The sequence below is a fragment of the Syngnathus scovelli genome, chromosome 8 (assembly GCF_024217435.2).
Source record: "Syngnathus scovelli strain Florida chromosome 8, RoL_Ssco_1.2, whole genome shotgun sequence".
NCBI classification, from domain to species: Eukaryota; Metazoa; Chordata; class Actinopteri; order Syngnathiformes; family Syngnathidae; genus Syngnathus; species Syngnathus scovelli.
In genome coordinates, this window is record NC_090854.1 from 8,118,449 (window position 1) to 8,135,802 (window position 17,354).

Sequence of the window (17,354 nt, forward strand, 5' to 3'; positions counted from 1 at the left end):
CCAGGTGCTAGTTATGCTACATTAGCAACAGGTGGCCCCCCTGCTCCAGGTCAGGGGTCATGTTGTCCGACACAAAATGTTTACCTGCTGCCTCACCCTGCAGCTGTTGATATTCTCGCTCTCAGACTTTTGCGAACACAGGCTCAAGCATCACAGCTCTGACAAACGTTATCAGCGGCCGGAAACTGCCACTTAAAAACTCTGCTTGACTCTCCTAAAACTTAAGACGCTTTAGGCAAGTCCACTGGATTCAAAAGTTGAAAGATTCTTTAAGAAATTTGCCTTTAAAATACGTTCGGAGAAATTTCAGGAGATTTATGTCACCTATGCTGCAGATGAAAACAATGGAATTGTCTTGAATGTTGACATTTACACTCACTTTCAACCGTGTATCATCCCTGACCTGCCAAAAAAACTCACTCGCTAACGTCAGACGTAAAAATATTGTCTGTGTCTCAAGATAAAAAGTTGTGGCGTCGCTCCCAGAATGCTCAAGGCATGGCTCTTTTTTTTTCTGTCTTTATAAAGAAGCCTAATCCAAAAGCAAGCGCGAGCCAACTGTCGGTAAACGGAAACAAGTCAACAAATGAACACCCAAATAAGACCTTCTGCTTCTCGCTTGCTTTTTTTGTGGCCGACAGGCAAAACAATAGAAAAGCGCTAGCTAGCCACTTTGAAGTTGTTTTGGTTCATGCCTCTTAATTCTCCTTCCCTTTGCCCCCTCGAGCGTCATAACATTGACCTCAGGTAAACACACGCGTCCCGAAATGGGGTCAAGCCACCGCCACAGATGACATTTTGGAACGGTCACGGGTGATTTATGGCCATACTTCATTTCTGACAGCATTGTGTGCTTTTGGGATGCTGTCAACATGCAAGAACGTTGTGTTTGATGTGTGTCGTCAAACTGAAATGATGAAATCCTCCACATGTACTTCAGGCTTTGTTTGAATAGATTCAAATCGCTTCCAATTGGCATTTGTTGGCAGGCACATCGCTTCCGACTGTGTGTGTTTGTGTGAATGAGCTCTGGGGCAAGCCACATTATGGAATATTACATTTGTCATCGGCTTAATTAAAGAGGACATGGTGTACTATGAAATGAGTGGATATAAACAATGTGGAGAATTTTCTAGAAGCTAGTAGATAGCGTTAGTGCTAATCATTAGCACTTAACGTTTTCCGTTTAGGATTACATTAGCAGCTAATGCGAATGTAAAGTTAAACGGGAATTAGCATACAGTAGATACATTTATCCTAGAAATCTACAACAGGACACGATGACATGCTAATGATTGGATTTCAGTCAGGCTGATTATTCCATTGAGCTTTGTCACATTGTTATGCAATCGTTGTCCACTGTTTATTTGCTAGGCGCGTCCTTTCTAATGTTACGCTTGCGCCACAGAAGTCAGGCTGTGCTGCAGCGCATGCCTGGCAGCGAGAGGCAGCTAATTAGAGGGACATGCTACAAAAGGGCTAATCCTTGACAGATGCAGCATCAAAGGCTGCCAAGGATTGTGAACCACCAACAGTGGCTACCAAAATATAGGACATTTGAATTGAGTGGAAAGAGGGCAGCATTTTTGAAAGACTTACATTATTTATGTTTCATTTCATATGCTGGAGCAATGCCCTTTGTTGCCTGTTTCCCCTTTTTTTTCCCTCCCTGAAGGTATTCCGCTCTGATGTGGAAGATGGATGTGAATGTCTAATATAAGGCAGAGGGAGGGCAACCTTTTTGCTACCAGGGGCCATCTCTGTTTTTATAACACCCTCGAGGGGACATACTAAATTGATGAAACTATGTTAGATGTTTGAGAAGACATTTCACCTCTCAATTGAGAAGGCTTCATCAGTTCGTGCAACAAGGCGTCCTGCTATTTGTGCTGTCGGCTGTGGTTATTATGTAAAACAGCCCTCACGATTACATAAAAGTAGCAAAAAGCTTGATTAGTGGGATTTTCAGAAAAAGCCCACTAAAGATTGTTGTTTAATTTCACACTTGGTAGGTGGACAAGCACTGCTGGATTATAATACAAATAATACAAAAATCGATCGTTTATCTAGAATTTCCACATGAGGTCTCCGTCGCACAGCTATTAAAAGCCCAAATTGTCAGGCCTTCTCCCCTAAGCACCCCCGATGCATCCTGAAAGCTCGCGTGTCTCAGTTGTCCCCGCCGCCTTGACCGAGTTTGCGTGCGGCGTCTCCGCAGGGGTGCTATGGAACCTGTCGTCTTGCGACGCCGTCAAGATGACAATCATCCGCGACGCCTTGGCCACCCTGACCAACACTGTGATCATCCCCCACTCGGGATGGAGCAGCTCCACCTTCGAGGAGGACCACAAGCTCAAATTTCACTCGTCACTGGTTCTGAAGAACACAACGGGTTGCTTGAGGTAGGAACCACCTAATGCATACACTTGGCGCACTAGCAACCCCATGTGGACAACTAGTGGAAGTGGAGATGGAAAAACTACAATATAAGTGTTGTATGGATTGACAATATAACAACACTCACTGACATATATTCTTTATCCTTTGCAAAGAACAACCAATCTACGATGACTATATTTTACTCTTAAAACATCAACATTTTATCTCGTGTTGTAAATGGACATTTTCGCTCTTCTATTGTCGTCTGAGTGTGTACTCGAGGCTAGATGAAATGTTTTCAGTCAGTCGGTCGGACCACACGCAGGTTTCATCCATAATAGATGGTGTGCAGGAATGATTACACAAGTGGAGCAGACACACACTCATCTGTCAGTCGGTATGTTTACACATAGGCATGACTTGTACGTGTGTGTGTGTGTGTGTGTGTGTGTGTGTGTGTGTGTGTGTGTGTGTGTGTGTGTGTGTGTGTGTGTGTGTGTGTGTGTGTGTGTGTGTGCGCGCGCGCGCGCGCACATGTGTATGTGCGTGTGCGTGTGTGTGCTCTTCAAACAGGAACTTGAGCTCAGCTGGCGAGGAGGCCCGAAAGCAGATGCGCACCTGTGAGGGTTTGGTTGACTCACTGCTCTACGTCATCAAAGCCTGTGTCAACACTTCGGACTTTGACAGCAAGGTACACACAAGACAGCACACTCAAACACATACATACGTAACTGTTATGCTAAGAAGAAAACATGTTAGGGGGAAAAAGAAGAAGCTGTGTATTGTTTGGAACCTTTTAACTGCCTGACCAGCCGAGCCATTATTTTCCATTTGTTTACAGTATATAGCAATAGTTTGTCATCTCCTAAGCAAAATGTCTCTGCGTTCCCTCCACACCAGATTGTAGAGAACTGCATCTGCACGCTAAGGAACCTGTCGTACCGTCTGGAGCTGGAGCTGCCTCCGTCGGGATTGATGGACGCGCAGGAAACAGACGCCATCCTGGCGAGCGAGTCACCCAGCAAAGATATCAACAGCTACAGCTGTTGGGGAAGGAAGAAGAAGAAGAAGAAAAACAGCTCCCATGAAGACACTGTGAGTGTGGCAGGATGGGGAAGAGAATTTACATGATTCACAAAAACATTTCGGGGGGCGGGAGGGGGGTTCAGGTTCTATCTCAAATTTGCGAGTGCCATATATGCCGCTTTTGTTTTTCAGTGGGACGGTGTGGGACCAATCCCAGGCTTCTCCAAGCCCCCTGCGGGTGCCGAGATGCTTTGGCACCCCGCCGTGGTGAAGCCCTACTTGACACTACTCGCCGAGAGCTCCAATCCTTCCACACTAGAGGGCGCCGCTGGGTCGCTTCAGAACCTGTCGGCGGGCAACTGGAAGGTATCTATGGCAGGATATACATAAATAAGCACATTTTTCAGATCACATGACTGTTTTTAATGTCCTGTCAATCCATGCAAATGAATAATAATAATAATAACAATAATCTCCAACACTCAAAGTTCACTGCATGTCAGAACTTCAACAAATTAATTTTCATCTTTGCTATTTTGCCGTTGTCCCTCCCCAGTTTGCAGCGTACATCCGGGCCGCAGTGCGTAAGGAGAAAGGCCTGCCCATCCTCGTGGAGCTGCTGCGAATGGACAACGACCGGGTGGTGTGTTCGGTGGCCACCGCGCTCAGAAACATGGCGCTGGATGTCCGCAACAAAGAGCTCATCGGTAAGGGGCTCACCTTGTCAGTTTTTTTTTCCATCATCGTAAACCCCTATTCTACCACGAGAGAGAGCCAATGTTACACACTTTGAGAACCACTGAAAAACTTCCTCATGAAACAAACCCCAAAGTCATCCATGAACCAAGTAGTTGAATTAACGATGATGTATATGAAGTGACATAATTTGCATCTGTCCGCCACCCCGAGCATAAGGCCCCATCACAACGTGTTAACTCCACGTCTCGCTCCCTCCCTCCCGCTCAGGGAAATACGCCATGAGGGACCTAGTGAACCGCCTGCCCGGAGGAAACACCACCTTGCTGTCGGACGAGACGGTGGCGGCCATCTGCTGCACCCTGCACGAGGTCACCAGCAGGAACATGGAGAACGCCAAGGCCTTGGCCGACACGGGCGGCGTCGAGAAGCTGGTCAACATCACCAAGGGCAGAGGGGACAGGTACGTACGCCAAGCCAAACTTACTCTAATACAACTATATGGTTTATGAATGTTGGGGTTCTTTTGTGAGTTTCAGGTTTTCTCTGAAGGTGGTCAAGGCAGCTGCTCAAGTCCTGAACACGTTGTGGCAGTACAGAGATCTACGTGCCATCTACAAGAAAGTAAGGACGTGTGTCATTCATAATCAATTAAGGATGGGCAAGTACCGATACCAAGTACCGATACTGACCAAACAAACGTAAAATATCCGGCCTCTGTATTCCCCAATAGGACGGATGGACCCAAAACCATTTCCTCACGCCTGTATCCACACTTGAGCGGGACCGGTTCAAGTCGCAGCCCGCCCTCCACACCAATAGTATTCAGATGTCCCCCCTCAACCATCCTGGTAGGCGTTTTTTCTTTTAGACACGGAGCTCAACGTTGCCCTCATGTCTCTCTCTCTTCTTCCTCCACTCGTAGCCGCCAGTGCCATGTCGTCTCCTGCCATTCGCGACCACACCTTGAGAGATTACCAGAGAGCACAGTCAACTATGCAGTTTTATAACTATCAAGTCGACAACGCTATTCACAAAAACCAATACACAGGTAAGGTACCATATATTTCAGCTTGTTCCAAAATGGCTGAATTCATTCCACTTTAGCTTCTTGAAGCTTGACTCACATCTGGCTCCCTGACAGTCCAGCATGCAGCACCTGAGAGCCCAAAAGGCCTAAAGTGGACTCGCTAGTCTGTACCGGACCACACAATAGTGTTATTATTGCGAGGGGGGGGGGGGGCGTGCACTGTATGCCAGCCGAGAGCTCTTGCCAGCCCGCATTTGCTGGCAGGAGAGTGGGAGGGCAGAATAAACAAAAACAAGAAAAAAGAGAGCACTGGTGGAAATGTGAGTTTGTGGATTCCAGTGGCGAGACGGCGTGCCAACGCCAGTCCCGATCCCCAAGGCCTGTGTAAACAAGTGGAAAGCAGCAGCCCGGCCGGCCGGCTGTTGCTTTCCCCTCCGTGGGGACGGGCATTCCATTTTCGCAGATTTGAATTGTTGAAATGTTTTGTACTTTGATTGCAGGGTCTGGAAAGCCGCTGTCGTATTACTACCCGTCGCCCACGCGGGAGGAGCCCAGAAGAACACAGGTGAGACCAAAAACATGCAGGTCCATTATGTTCTCTACAATACAGAGCTCAGCATATCATATTTATGCAAACAGAGAATTTTTAATTAATTTTGGAATTCTTTTGTCAATACATTATTACTTTTTTTTTTTAATTAGTAGTTTATTTCTTTTTTAATTTTTTTTAAAGAAAAATTCCTGTGTGTGTCTTGCACTCAGCCTTATTACTACACCGACGAGCCCAGCAGGAGGACCTACGACCCGTACAGGATGTACGTGCAGCATCCGCACGGCTACGACGACGCCTACGTGGACGAGATCATGGCGTACGCGCCCCCCATGGATTATGGCAGCCAGCATCACACGCTTAAGGCTGCCAACAACTACGTGGACATTTACGCCAGCACACGGAGGCCCTCTTACCGGGCCGAGCAGTACCCCGGATCCCCAGACTCGTGGGTCTGAAACTCAACCATGAACTTGGCTTTAAAATAAACAACGAGACTTCGTGTGAATGTGTGTGCATACAGTGGGTATGAAAAGTCTACACACCCCTGTTTGAATGCTACTGTAGGTGTTGTGATAAAGTGACAACTCGTTTCAAAATGTTTTTCCACCATTAATGAGAGCTTGTACAACTCAAATGAAAAAAAAAACATTTCCACATTACAAAAACCTGGCAGTAGGACAGGGGTGTGTAGACTTTTGAAACCCATTGAACGTAGAGGAGCAACAGCAGAGGGAATCATGGAATGTGTGTCAGTAGAGGGGAATTAGTTAAAGTAGTTGAGAGGGGTACACACATAACGATTTTTAATATCGTAAATAGGGACGTTTCATACCACCTTTTTTCAAACCGGTACCAGTATGCATTTTTGACTACTTACCAATACCGATACCAAGTACAGACACCACTAGTACTAATAACTTCAATCAACACAATGACAAATAATTTTAATCAAATGTCTCTGTGATGCACGCAATGATTTACAAATTAATCAAACAGCAGCACTAATTACTGGCAAGGAAGAGTTACTCATTATTTGTTTTCACTTTAAGCATCTGTGGCTGGTATCGGCATCCTTCTCGAATCGTATGTGTGTACCCCATTTTAGAGACAAATAAAAAAATCACGTGGGGAACAAAACTGGACATGAATGACAGTCCTGCTTTGTTTTAGATTTTAGATTTTTTTTTTTTTACATCTTGTCGTAGCGCAGCGAGGGCGTGAGTCATGTGATGCAAGGATCTGGGAAAGAGTCAAGATGGAGGTTGTTTATGTATGTGCCGAAGCCAACATGGTAGTGGGGGGGGGGGGGGGGGGCATCAACGAGTGTACGAAAGGATGAAAGTGTTAGCTGTACTTACTGTTGTAACAATGTTGTGTTTTCTTGTAAATACAGTACACGTGGCCTGGTTTACACTCATCTGCACTGCTATACAAATCATGAACTTGTGCCATAATAAATCTCTAGAGATATATTATATATATATATATATATATGAAGAAAGTATGTGGAGACAACAGTGGCATACGTACATAATGAAAACAAGATAATAAAAAGGACAATTTTGTTTTTTACACTCTGGCCATTTTTTTATTTGAGTAATTTTACAATCATCCTGCGAAAATATACTTCCATTTTATCAAATTAATTAACATAAACAAAAAACAACCGACAGCACTTTTAGAAAGATGATAATCAGTTTATTGAACAATATTTCTCACTATTGTTCATAATGCGACCTGTCAATCAAGAAAGCACGATTGTCGGCTGTCAACCGATTCCTTGGGTATACCTTATACAGTGTCCAGTGAGTTTGACAGTTTAGAAGTGCATTTTTTCCCACCGGAAGTGCACAAGTGTTACTCGTGGAAAGAACAAGATGTCACGTTTCAGGGCAGCAGCGAGGTGGGCGCGGCTTTGGGCGTGACGTTAGCAGTGGTTTATCGTATAAAAAGTGAAGCGAGCAGCTTGAAGGGGAAGTTTAGAACATTTGTTAAAAGATGGTACAACAAGGCAGTAAAAGTGGCGGAAAAGACGGTCGTCTGCTTAAAGCTGGACACCCTCCCGCTGGTTGGTATTTTTTTGCATGCACTTTAGGTCTCCGAATTTAGATCGTTTTGGTCGCCTCGCAACTTGTTTCGATGTACTGAACCTGTATTGTTACAAAATTGCCTTCATGGGCGCGTTATGGGGTCTATGTGAATGTAGTGTACCCCGCTTTTCTTTTCAAATGAGCTTCAAGTTTACCCAACAAGACCGTGTTTTTTTTGCACGTTTAGTCTAAAGCAATAGTTCAAATTATTATTATTTTTTTTGCATGTTCAATAGTGAAATTTAGAAGTTTCCGGAGTAATGTCCACGAGTGTGGTTTTTTTATTTGAATTTTTTTTACGTGGGTGGGTTGGATTATGATTTAGTTGAACAAAGTGTCTGGCAAATCGAAGTTGTGCACGCGTGTGACGTCACTACAAAAACAAACTAGACGGTAATGGCCATTACGTACAAAAATTAAATGTTCTCACTTTCTCCCAAATGTATTATATATTGTATTCTCACCAGTGAAGGCTGGAGGCAAGCGAGTAGCCAAGAAAGGCTTGGAAGAGGCCAGCAGCAACCATGGGACTCCGGAAAAAGAGAGCAAGAGGCCTGACAAACCTAGGTAGGTATGCTTGCACAAAACGAATAAATTAGGGGAAAAAAATGTATGAACATTCCTAGTACTAATTAATAGTTTATAAAACAGTGTTGAACCAACTGACTTGTTTATGACCAGCTTTCGGGGTTGCTTGGCAGCTGGTGAACCAAACTGTGGTCAGTGAGGTTTTTTGTTTTTGTTGCCTCAGGCCTCTGCCCAGTGCCAACAAGATGCAAGTGGGTCTTCTTCTGGCAGGAACTCTCGACAAGGTATCCCAAAAACATATTAATGTTTGATTTGTCGAAGATTAAATTTCCAACGACCGTGAATGCTTCATGCAATATTCATACTTTTGTATTTTTAATCTTGTCAGTTGAGTCATGACTTTCCAGAAACGCCTGTGAGCGTAAGGCACAGTGGGGTGCGACCCGCTGTGGAGAAGCCCCACTCTCCTCGAACCTTCTGCATCCAGCAGCCTAGGAAGTTCTGAAGGATGCCTTTTATGCTTTGGAGGAAAAGAAAATATTCTCTTCATTTACTAAAAGTCTCACCTTTTTCTTTCGTGGCTGTTTCATGTTTTTGTGTGTCAAATGAGGATTTTGATGTTCAAAATCTATTCTTGTTTCAACATCTTTGTATTACTTGGCGTGTTAGACGTTCAATAAAAAAACTGGATTCTGAGATTGTTTTTGCAATACCTCACAATGACCGCAAGGTAGTAACAAATGACGACACTAATCTTGACGACGATTGTTTTTGTAGTACTTCACAATGACCGCTAGTTGTTGACAAATGACAACTATACAGAATTTTATCAAATTTTCACTTCATTATCAACATTCACTGCACAATACCTATAAAGCTCCACTAGATAACATTATTTACCGAGAAGTTTGACTTTAATTTCGTTATGCTATTGATAAAAACATTGCACAATGACTTGATAATAACTCTGGAAGAAATTAATTGCTCTTAAGTTTTTCCAGAGCTGCATATTTGTGTATATAACTGGGAAGTGCGATGGAAAATATATTAGTGTTTGATAAAACCCTCAAAGGTCAGGCAAGTAGCAAAAAACATTTTCATCACAAGATGTCGCTATAGACTCATGTGGAGTCTAAATCAGTCACGGAGCTTGAATCACCTGTTCCTACTGGTCCTCGATTTACGACGAGTTCTGTTACAGATACGACGTGACACAAATGTAATTAAATCCATCCCTACGTTAATGCAGTAGACAAGTCATAGCCAAACCAAACATATTTATTAAAATATTTTCTCGGCCACAAAAGAAAACAAAAGAATAATCTATTCATTGTGTGACGTTTGGTATCTCGAAATATTGTCGTAAACAAATGAATCTGCAACTTGTCATTGTTCAAGGGGAGGAGGCTGAGGATGATCCGGGGCAGCCCGCCGGCCGGCTGGCCGGCCCTTCAACGACCGATGACCTCATGCTAGGAAGGAGGAGGAGTCTATCTTCGGCAGAGTCTACCTTAATGCTGGAACAAGTGGGTGCAGACTTTTTTTGTGTGTGTGGAGTTATTCTCAAGTACAGAGGGACGTTAGCTTTTCTTTTCCTTTTTTTAATGAGGGAGAATACTCACCTAAAATTCAACAGGTAAGACGTTTATTAGGTTTTCGTAATTGTGACGTAAATGTTAAAAATAGCGAGTAGGTACTGGAGGCGAAATGTTGGGGCATGCCCAGCGGAGGTGCCGTCACATCCACCGGGGACTGACAGCGACTTTGGGGGCTTTACGTCGAAAGTGATTTGACTTATTTTTGTCAAACTAATTGTCAAAGGTAACACGGTATTTTTTGACAGAAATGTTATCTTTTACAGCTTGACATGAAGTTGGTTCGGGGAAAGTTGTCGGTCAGGTAGCGTCTCCATGAACACGCATGCAGGTCAAAGTGAATGAAGCTAACGTTAGCATGCTAAATGAGCTCTACAAGTTGCTCAAGTCCTTATTTATTTAGTTCTGTTTTACTAAGGAGTTTGTCGTTCATATGTGTCCTGATATTAAACGACACACGTATTACAAACACCTGATTTAAAACAAGCCACTCGTGTTTTACCTACATTATCAAATGTAACATTTTTAAATGTTTGCCATTCTGTTAAAGTGACAAAAAATAATACATTTAGATCAGTCAAGTATAGATAAATAGAGCTTTAGAATTTTTTGAAGCTGTAGCATGTTTGTCCATAATGAAATATATGTGGTACACATACAAACTGTTGATAAAAATAGTTTCCTAAATGCGCTTATTAGTGACTAATATGGAAAGAAATATCTTTCAAATACAGCTTTTGCAACCCTTCATTAACTGTTTATTTTGATGTTAAATGCCACCCAGTGATTAGAAACCACAATGTAACTGACGCATTGCATTTAAGACTATTAAAACCAGTCTTGAATTTCCTCACAGCGTCAGGCTGGCTCCCGGTTGACATGGAGATACTCAGTATTATGTTTCCACCAGCACCGTTTCGGAGCAATTCTACAATGATTAAGGAATTATTATAGTGCCCGCCTGATGCTTCTGCACTTACCACAAAGATGTGGTATTAGCACCGGGAGAGACTGAGTGCCTTCCAGTCTGAACATAGCCTGGTTCCCATGGTCCCCGGGGCCAGTTGGCCCCGAACAGAAGCTGGCACCAGAGTGGCATTGTTATGAACGAGGAAAGGGACTTTAGTGGATCGAGTGACCTGATTGACGGCACACACTGAGCTCTTCATAATGGTCAAGATGATGAAGAGGATGGGGAAAAGGTTCCCACAGAAAGTTTGTAGGACAGTAATATCCCAAAATGGGTTGTCGTTTTCAAATTCAAGCAAAACACATGGCAGGTTTAATTCTTTCCAGTTTACGGTCGAAAAACAATTGGAGGATGCCCGGTGGGATACACTCGAGTTGTTCAGATGTTACTTATTTTAGGTGTTCTCTTTTTGTTTCCTGTGTTGATTGTCTGTTGACCAGTCCAGGGTGTAACCTGCTTCTTGCCCAGAGTCAGGTGGCCTTAGAAAAAAAAAAAAAAAATACCTCTTATATCTTTCGGCTTATTTGGCTCAGTCCTTATGAGCAAAGACGTAGAATGACGTTCCCTCTGAGATCAGCACGAGCGTGTGGCGCGGTAGATGCAAACACTGCGTGGAGGAATGGAGCAGCGCAGTGTGAAATTGCATAGCCTCAGCGTGCGCATATTTGTGGTAAAAAGAAACTGGAGAACAATACACGGGAATGCGAGTCTGTAAGCTCAGATGTTGGACTGCTTGCATTCAATTTGACACGTCTCATAAAAGCTTCCTGACTAGTTTTTCTTTTGTTACTTAAGTGAATACTGAAGTCATTAGGAAGGCAGACATGTCAGTAACGTGTTGGACTTGCAAAAAAAAAGCAGTTTTTTTTTTTTCCCCTCTAGGGAAACTTTATGTAACTCGTAAAGACAACTTGTTAATATTTCACTCTTCATCAAATACGAGGCTTCCCCAGAGGCAAACGTTGAGCTGAGTCTAGAAAGCAGTTTCCCCATGACTTTTTTTTATATATTTGGACTCCACGTGTTCATTAGCAGATAAATCGCTCAGTGAGTTGTTAATAGAGGGATGGCCAGATAATTAGCGTCACTTAATAAGTGAGATTCCCACGAGGTCTGAAGAGCCGTGTCGTTCTTGCCGGAGGATTTGTGAGTTATTTGACGTGGGAAAAACTGCCTCACCACCTTCCATTATCCTTAAATATACGTTACACGAAAATCCCGCCTTCATGTTGGTGATTGCCCATGGCTGTCTTCGTTTGGATGTGCTGCATGAAATATGATTTTGATGTGGAAAAACAAAGTAGAATGTCTTGTCCTGTCTGTTTTAATTTCAGGTTTAAGGAGCGTGAGATGTAAGTTTAAATACGGAGAAGCCTTTAAAATATGCCTTGACACTTTGGAGGCTAACCGTCCTGGGACTGGAAGAAATTGCCTTTCGCACGCTGTCGCGTCGTCACCGACAGGCATAAATTGACGCATCAATCACGTCGAGGACAGCGATTGGTGTTGCCGTACGATTCAAATTTTCTAATTTGCCCTAGTAGATGGTGTTCCTTAACTGCTTTGGAATTCTGGCAAAATAGTGCTTTGTTTTTATGTGGCATGTGAATGTTTGTGCTCCATGTTGTTGCAGACACTTGAGATTTTTACTGGAATGTGTCGCTCGCTACTACGACGTAGTCATTGGTTGGCACATTTGTGTACTTTTACGTCCAACGTTCTTCTTTGTTTTTTTCCTGGCGGAAAAGACGTCAGCTGTCTTGAAGAAGGTAGCTTCTTTCCATTGCAAGCGCATCACCGCCCACGCGGCAAAAATGCGAGGACTTTAATGGGCTCCTTCCGCACTTCGATTTTTTTGTTCTCGGATTTTCACGCTTGGTGTGTCAAAATCAATTTGGGCCTTGAAAAAAATAAAATAAAATTGGGTCACTCACAAACGGAATTGATCCAGTTGCAGGAAAAGCAACAAGCAACAAGTGGCAAGTTTAGCGCCTTCTGCTTGTCAGATCTGCTAAAATAGTGATAAGGATTTCATAACTGATAAAAGGCTATCTTTATTTATCTTGTGTTTGCTATTAAATTGTCGTGAGGCCACGTTGACCCGTGCTTGTGCAAGTAATGGCCCGAGAACAAGCACAACGGTTTTATGATGTTTGAGCTGAGGGAAGAAAGAACACTCCGATACCAAGCCCCGATACTGCGAATGCCTTTGATGAATAAAATAAGATCAAAATCATTCTCGTAGCAAGTGGGACATTCTTGGGTGGTTGTAGAGCTGAGGAAGTTGGAAGGCGGGGCTGGGAAGGATGCACTTGAGCCCAGACCGGTAGACCCGTGACATAAAAATGTCTGCCCTTTGTTCTTTGCCTTCCTTTCACTCCGGCGTGAATAGCCGACAATGGCCCACATCAAGACGGAGGTGTCCTTCATACCTGCTCTTTCTCCGTTCGTGTTCCTTAACGGGCCATTGTTCACGCTCGGCCGCAGCACCAAAGTTCGGGCCCGCCCTTTTTCCGGCGCTCTTCAAAGAAGTCCCGAGCTTCCCACAGGCGCAACTCGTAGCGGTTGTCGGAGCGCCCCGGCGCAGGTTTCTGATCCGCGACCTCACCGTGCCCCTTAGCGTGACGCTCTAGCATCGTCCCCGTGCCAGCAAAGAACCTATAATTACACATGAAAGCGCTATTATTAATTTTAGCAGCGGAATTGGCATTTGAGTTTTTATTTCGTCCGGGAGTGGCTTCAAAGTTTTACTGCCGAACCTGTATTTTTTTTCGATGCGGTTGGGTCACACCGATCATTTGTCAATATCCATTTGTTGTTTATTGTTGGGTCAAAAAGTGACTTGCTCAGTAGCTGAATAATGAGACAGAAAAAAAAATCTGTCTTTAAATGATAATATCAGTCTTACTTTACTTTATTGCTGCATGACTCTTGTGCAGCAAACCAGCTCTGGAAAAAAAAAATCGCCCACCAACATCGCTAAGCACAACAACTGTATTCAATGTCATGCTGATCGTAGTTTTCATTAATCATTAATTTTTTTTATCTCTTCCTGCGCCGGTCTATCAAAACGTGTGCGATGGGTCGCACGCCGCTGCTCTGGCCTCGTTAAACACCGGCTATGACGACAGCGGCAAACTTAAATGTAATTACTCGTGCACTCGTAATTGGCCATTAAGAAAGCTGCGTGAGAACACACAGGGTGAAAAACATTATGTCGAGGTTGATCCAAGCTTTGGTTCGTTCGCTGTCGTCCCTAATAGGGCGAAGCAGGTTTGTACATGATGCGCTTCCTCGCCAGAGGCATCTGAGATCAGCAATCGTGTGTGTGTGTGTGTACGTGTGTCTGTGTGTGTATCGCGGTGAGCTCTGATAACTTCTCAAAGCGAGACGGCCCCATTAACCGCACGTCACGGCGGCATTGTGCAGGTGTCGTTTCTTTCTTCTTCACAATCGGCGGCGGATTTGAACTCCATCAAGACAGCGGTGACCCGATATCAAACTCACGGTGATAGCCTGAGGCGCAGCCCCGGTTTCCTATTTCGACACTTTTGAAGGCAAGGTTCCCAGCGAGCTGCAGTTTGTCGCTTTGGTAAACTTGCAAACTCTAACGAAGTGTCTCCTTGAGATGTGAGTCGCATTTGAACCGTGGAACTTTACTGTTGCCGTTGGTAACAGAACGTAAGACTTATTTGTACAAGCCCTCTAAAATCTTTCTTCAAACTGAACTTGGCCTGACCAGATCTGGGTCAACCCTCCGTGTCCCTGAGCAGACCAAGACAGGAAAAAAAAAAAAAAAACTTGGATAGCAAGGCTCTCCCACAGCAACCGTAAGCCGTCCGTCTGTCCATCTGTCCATCTGTCCATCTGTCCGTCTGCAGCTGAGAATGCCTTTTGTGTTTAGTTTGTGAAAAGCGAGAACTTATTTGGACGGTAGCGTTGCTCGCCGCTACCGTTCCAGCTTCTGATTGGTCAAGCATTTATTTACTGTTGTCTGGACTCTTACTCACGCTTAGGTAAACAAGCACATAATGGCCACACCTTGCTACGTCGCTCGCTGGCTGGTGAGTAACCAGTGAAGGCAATCTCAAACGGCCAAGTTTAGTCACACTGCGTCAATTACACGTGGAATTCGGGGCATTTCAGAGTTTTCCCTCTTCAGTGAGATAACACCACGAGTTTTTTTTTTTTTCTTTTTCTGGAGACGTGCATTCTTTCCGTGTACTCTTGCACCGGTGGTGACCTGCACAATTAGGAATGCTGTGGGAAAATGACCAGGCTGGCAATTTTTATTATTTTGGTGGTTTTTTTTGGGAGGGGGGGCAGCACAATAATCTTGAAAGTGAAGAAATCCTGCGTCAGGTTTGGTGAATTATGAAATTTCACGTTTTTGTCTTTTTCTTCTTCTTCAAGGTCTCAACAGGGAAGATTCCAGGAGTGTTGCCATGTTCAAGGCGGTTCTGAAGAAGAACAGAGACGGCAAAGCAAGCAGGAAGGATTCAGGTACGTGGACGATGTGAAGATGGGCATCGTGATCTTCTCAAAATATTTGATGCCTGATCTTTGTACCCGCTTAAACTCATTTCTAACCTGCCCCTTATTAGTAAATAGCATAAAAGTGACTTTCCCAGCCAAGTGACCCAATCAGTGATTTTATAAGTTCAGCAAAATGAAAGTAAAAACGATTTTTTGCTCCATTAGCTCTTGTGAGCCACACCGGGCCTCTTAAGTGTGTTATGAATTGGAATCCAAGCAGCCTGTGACACTTTAATCTTTTCATCAATTCACTTTGCTTTATACCGAACAGTGAGGCGGACACAGTATTCCCGCCGAGAAGGAACCCTATAAAAAGACGTCTCCGTTTTTTGGGCAACTCTTCCGAAATGCGTCAACTAAACAAACAGAAGTGCCCTTGTGTCATTTTCCTTCGAGTCCAAATGAGTCACAATCTTCCCGCGCTTGTCCCGATGTTCTCGTGTGACCGTTTTTGCTCCGACTGCATTTTGCGTTCCCGCGCTTGCATTATGACGCGGGCGTCTTTCACCACCAGCCCGCCGCATACAAAAGATACAACGAGCGTTCCACCGCCGCTGTTTTACTCCTTGACGCTTAATACCAAGCTTGATTTATCATCGCACGCGGTATCTAATTGCGGCATGCGCGTACACACTCCAAGCGCGAGAACAACAGTGGAGTTTTACGGCTTCTTCATTCTTCCAGTTGGGGATCATCCGTCACGTCCCGCCGACCCACCCTGTCACCCTTTCTCATGGCGGGACAATAAAAGCAAGCGACTCGGTCCTCTTGGTTGTTTAGGGCTCTCAAGACAGATGAGAGGTGACGCTTTGCCCCTCCGGTGGCCATTCGTGAAGGCGCCTTACGTGAAGGCACCAATCGCGACGCCTGCTTCTATTCTTAGATTTGGAGCAGGTAACTTCCTGTCCAACAGCTAGTCAGTAAAACCTGATCCCGAAGGTTGTCCTGATCAAATATGGTCTTTCGGATATTTTATTTGCCCAGTAAGTTTAGAAAGGATCGGAAGAATAATGGCGATACAAGAGCGACCCCCCGACATGGCGGCGGCGATTGAGTGGAGACAACTTAAAAGCAGTCAAGGAAAGTCGGTTCCCATGCCAGATAGCAGCGCAGTCATTAGGCTTCCTTTGGGATCGCCACATTGCCAATACCACAAAAACACAGCGAGCTAATTTGGTCTCTCTTAGAATCCTCCTCCCATCTCTCCTTGGCCTCTCGATTCCCTTCTAAGTACGGTGCTTTTTTTTTCTTTTTTTATAGTGTGCCATGGTGGAAGTGGGATGCTGGTTTGTTGGGGCCTGTTACCTTTGATGGAAACATGCACCAAGAAGGGATTTGTTTCAGAAAATATTTAGGGCTTGATGTCTATTTATAGCTGGAATTTTATTAACTCATTCAATGCCATTGACGAGAATAGACGAGATGCTAAATGAGTTATCCCAGCTTTCTGACCAAATAGTTAACTTTGCATAGAATGTACATTTTTTTCCAAGGCGTGATTTGACTTTCCATTTGCATTTCGACTGCATCAGGTGTAAATCTAAAACTGGAGGGGGGGGGTCAGCTGGACGACCAAAGTCTGTCATCCCGTACATATGTGCGAGAGGTGGCAGATCACAGTGGAAGTTTCAGCCCCCTGCTGTGGTTTCAGATTACCGCCGTTACACTTTCAACTGCTTTGCACATTTAAAGTGACATAATCACATTAGTCAACAGATGTAAGAGACAATTAAAATGTCCTTTTTGATGACACTTTTTGCGGCAGCGGGGTGGCTTTTCTCTTCACGAGGCCGCACAAATTGCAGCCGGGGCCGCCTTGCTTTCATCATCCCGCACCGTCCAAGACGGCAGGGGGTGACTTTTCTACTTAAGCCCAAAATTTAATGAGGGCCAAGTGAGGATAAGCACAGCGAGACAAGAATGTGAAATTAGCTTGCTGCTTTTAATGACT

The 17,354-nt window shown here is 44.3% G+C and overlaps 3 protein-coding genes across 8 annotated transcripts in view; all 3 read left to right on the forward strand.

Moving 5' to 3' along the window:
- Positions 1 to 7,256, forward strand: part of LOC125973545 (plakophilin-4) — a 34,948-nt gene extending 27,692 nt beyond the window's left edge. For all 4 annotated transcript variants that reach the window (XM_049727844.1, XM_049727843.2, XM_049727845.2 and 1 more), the window contains 11 exons: positions 2,219 to 2,402; positions 2,953 to 3,070; positions 3,280 to 3,474; positions 3,598 to 3,771; positions 3,962 to 4,112; positions 4,372 to 4,564; positions 4,641 to 4,725; positions 4,835 to 4,952; positions 5,027 to 5,152; positions 5,632 to 5,696; positions 5,894 to 7,256. In XM_049727844.1, the coding sequence (XP_049583801.1) occupies positions 2,219 to 2,402; positions 2,953 to 3,070; positions 3,280 to 3,474; positions 3,598 to 3,771; positions 3,962 to 4,112; positions 4,372 to 4,564; positions 4,641 to 4,725; positions 4,835 to 4,952; positions 5,027 to 5,152; positions 5,632 to 5,696; positions 5,894 to 6,139 (1,655 nt within the window). In that variant the 3' untranslated portion in view covers positions 6,140 to 7,256. The remainder of the gene's footprint in view (positions 1 to 2,218; positions 2,403 to 2,952; positions 3,071 to 3,279; positions 3,475 to 3,597; positions 3,772 to 3,961; positions 4,113 to 4,371; positions 4,565 to 4,640; positions 4,726 to 4,834; positions 4,953 to 5,026; positions 5,153 to 5,631; positions 5,697 to 5,893) is intronic.
- A 323-nt stretch (positions 7,257 to 7,579) lies between these two features.
- dap1b (death associated protein 1b) lies at positions 7,580 to 8,998 on the forward strand. Its single transcript, XM_049727934.2, has 4 exons — positions 7,580 to 7,752; positions 8,242 to 8,341; positions 8,526 to 8,586; positions 8,691 to 8,998. Exons 1-4 carry the CDS (start codon positions 7,683 to 7,685, stop codon positions 8,805 to 8,807), a joined length of 348 nt encoding a protein of 115 aa, XP_049583891.1. The 5' UTR covers positions 7,580 to 7,682; the 3' UTR covers positions 8,808 to 8,998.
- A 774-nt stretch (positions 8,999 to 9,772) lies between these two features.
- tanc1b (tetratricopeptide repeat, ankyrin repeat and coiled-coil containing 1b) overlaps positions 9,773 to 17,354 on the forward strand; it is a 51,252-nt gene continuing 43,670 nt past the window's right edge. For all 3 annotated transcript variants that reach the window (XM_049727819.1, XM_049727820.1, XM_049727821.1), the window contains exons 1-2: positions 9,773 to 9,938; positions 15,281 to 15,370. In XM_049727819.1, coding sequence (XP_049583776.1) covers positions 15,313 to 15,370 — 58 coding nt within the window. In that variant the 5' untranslated portion in view covers positions 9,773 to 9,938; positions 15,281 to 15,312. The remainder of the gene's footprint in view (positions 9,939 to 15,280; positions 15,371 to 17,354) is intronic.

What these genes read in the sequence shown, in the direction of transcription:
- dap1b (XM_049727934.2), top strand. Translation starts at nt 7,683, where the DNA reads ATGGTACAACAAGGCAGTAAAAGTGGCGGAAAAGACGGTCGTCTGCTT. An exon ending in AGCTGGACACCCTCCCGCTG is followed by an intron (nt 7,753 to 8,241) that starts GTTGGTATTTTT and finishes TATTCTCACCAG; the next exon opens with TGAAGGCTGGAGGCAAGCGA. An exon ending in TGGCAGGAACTCTCGACAAG is followed by an intron (nt 8,587 to 8,690) that starts GTATCCCAAAAA and finishes TAATCTTGTCAG; the next exon opens with TTGAGTCATGACTTTCCAGA.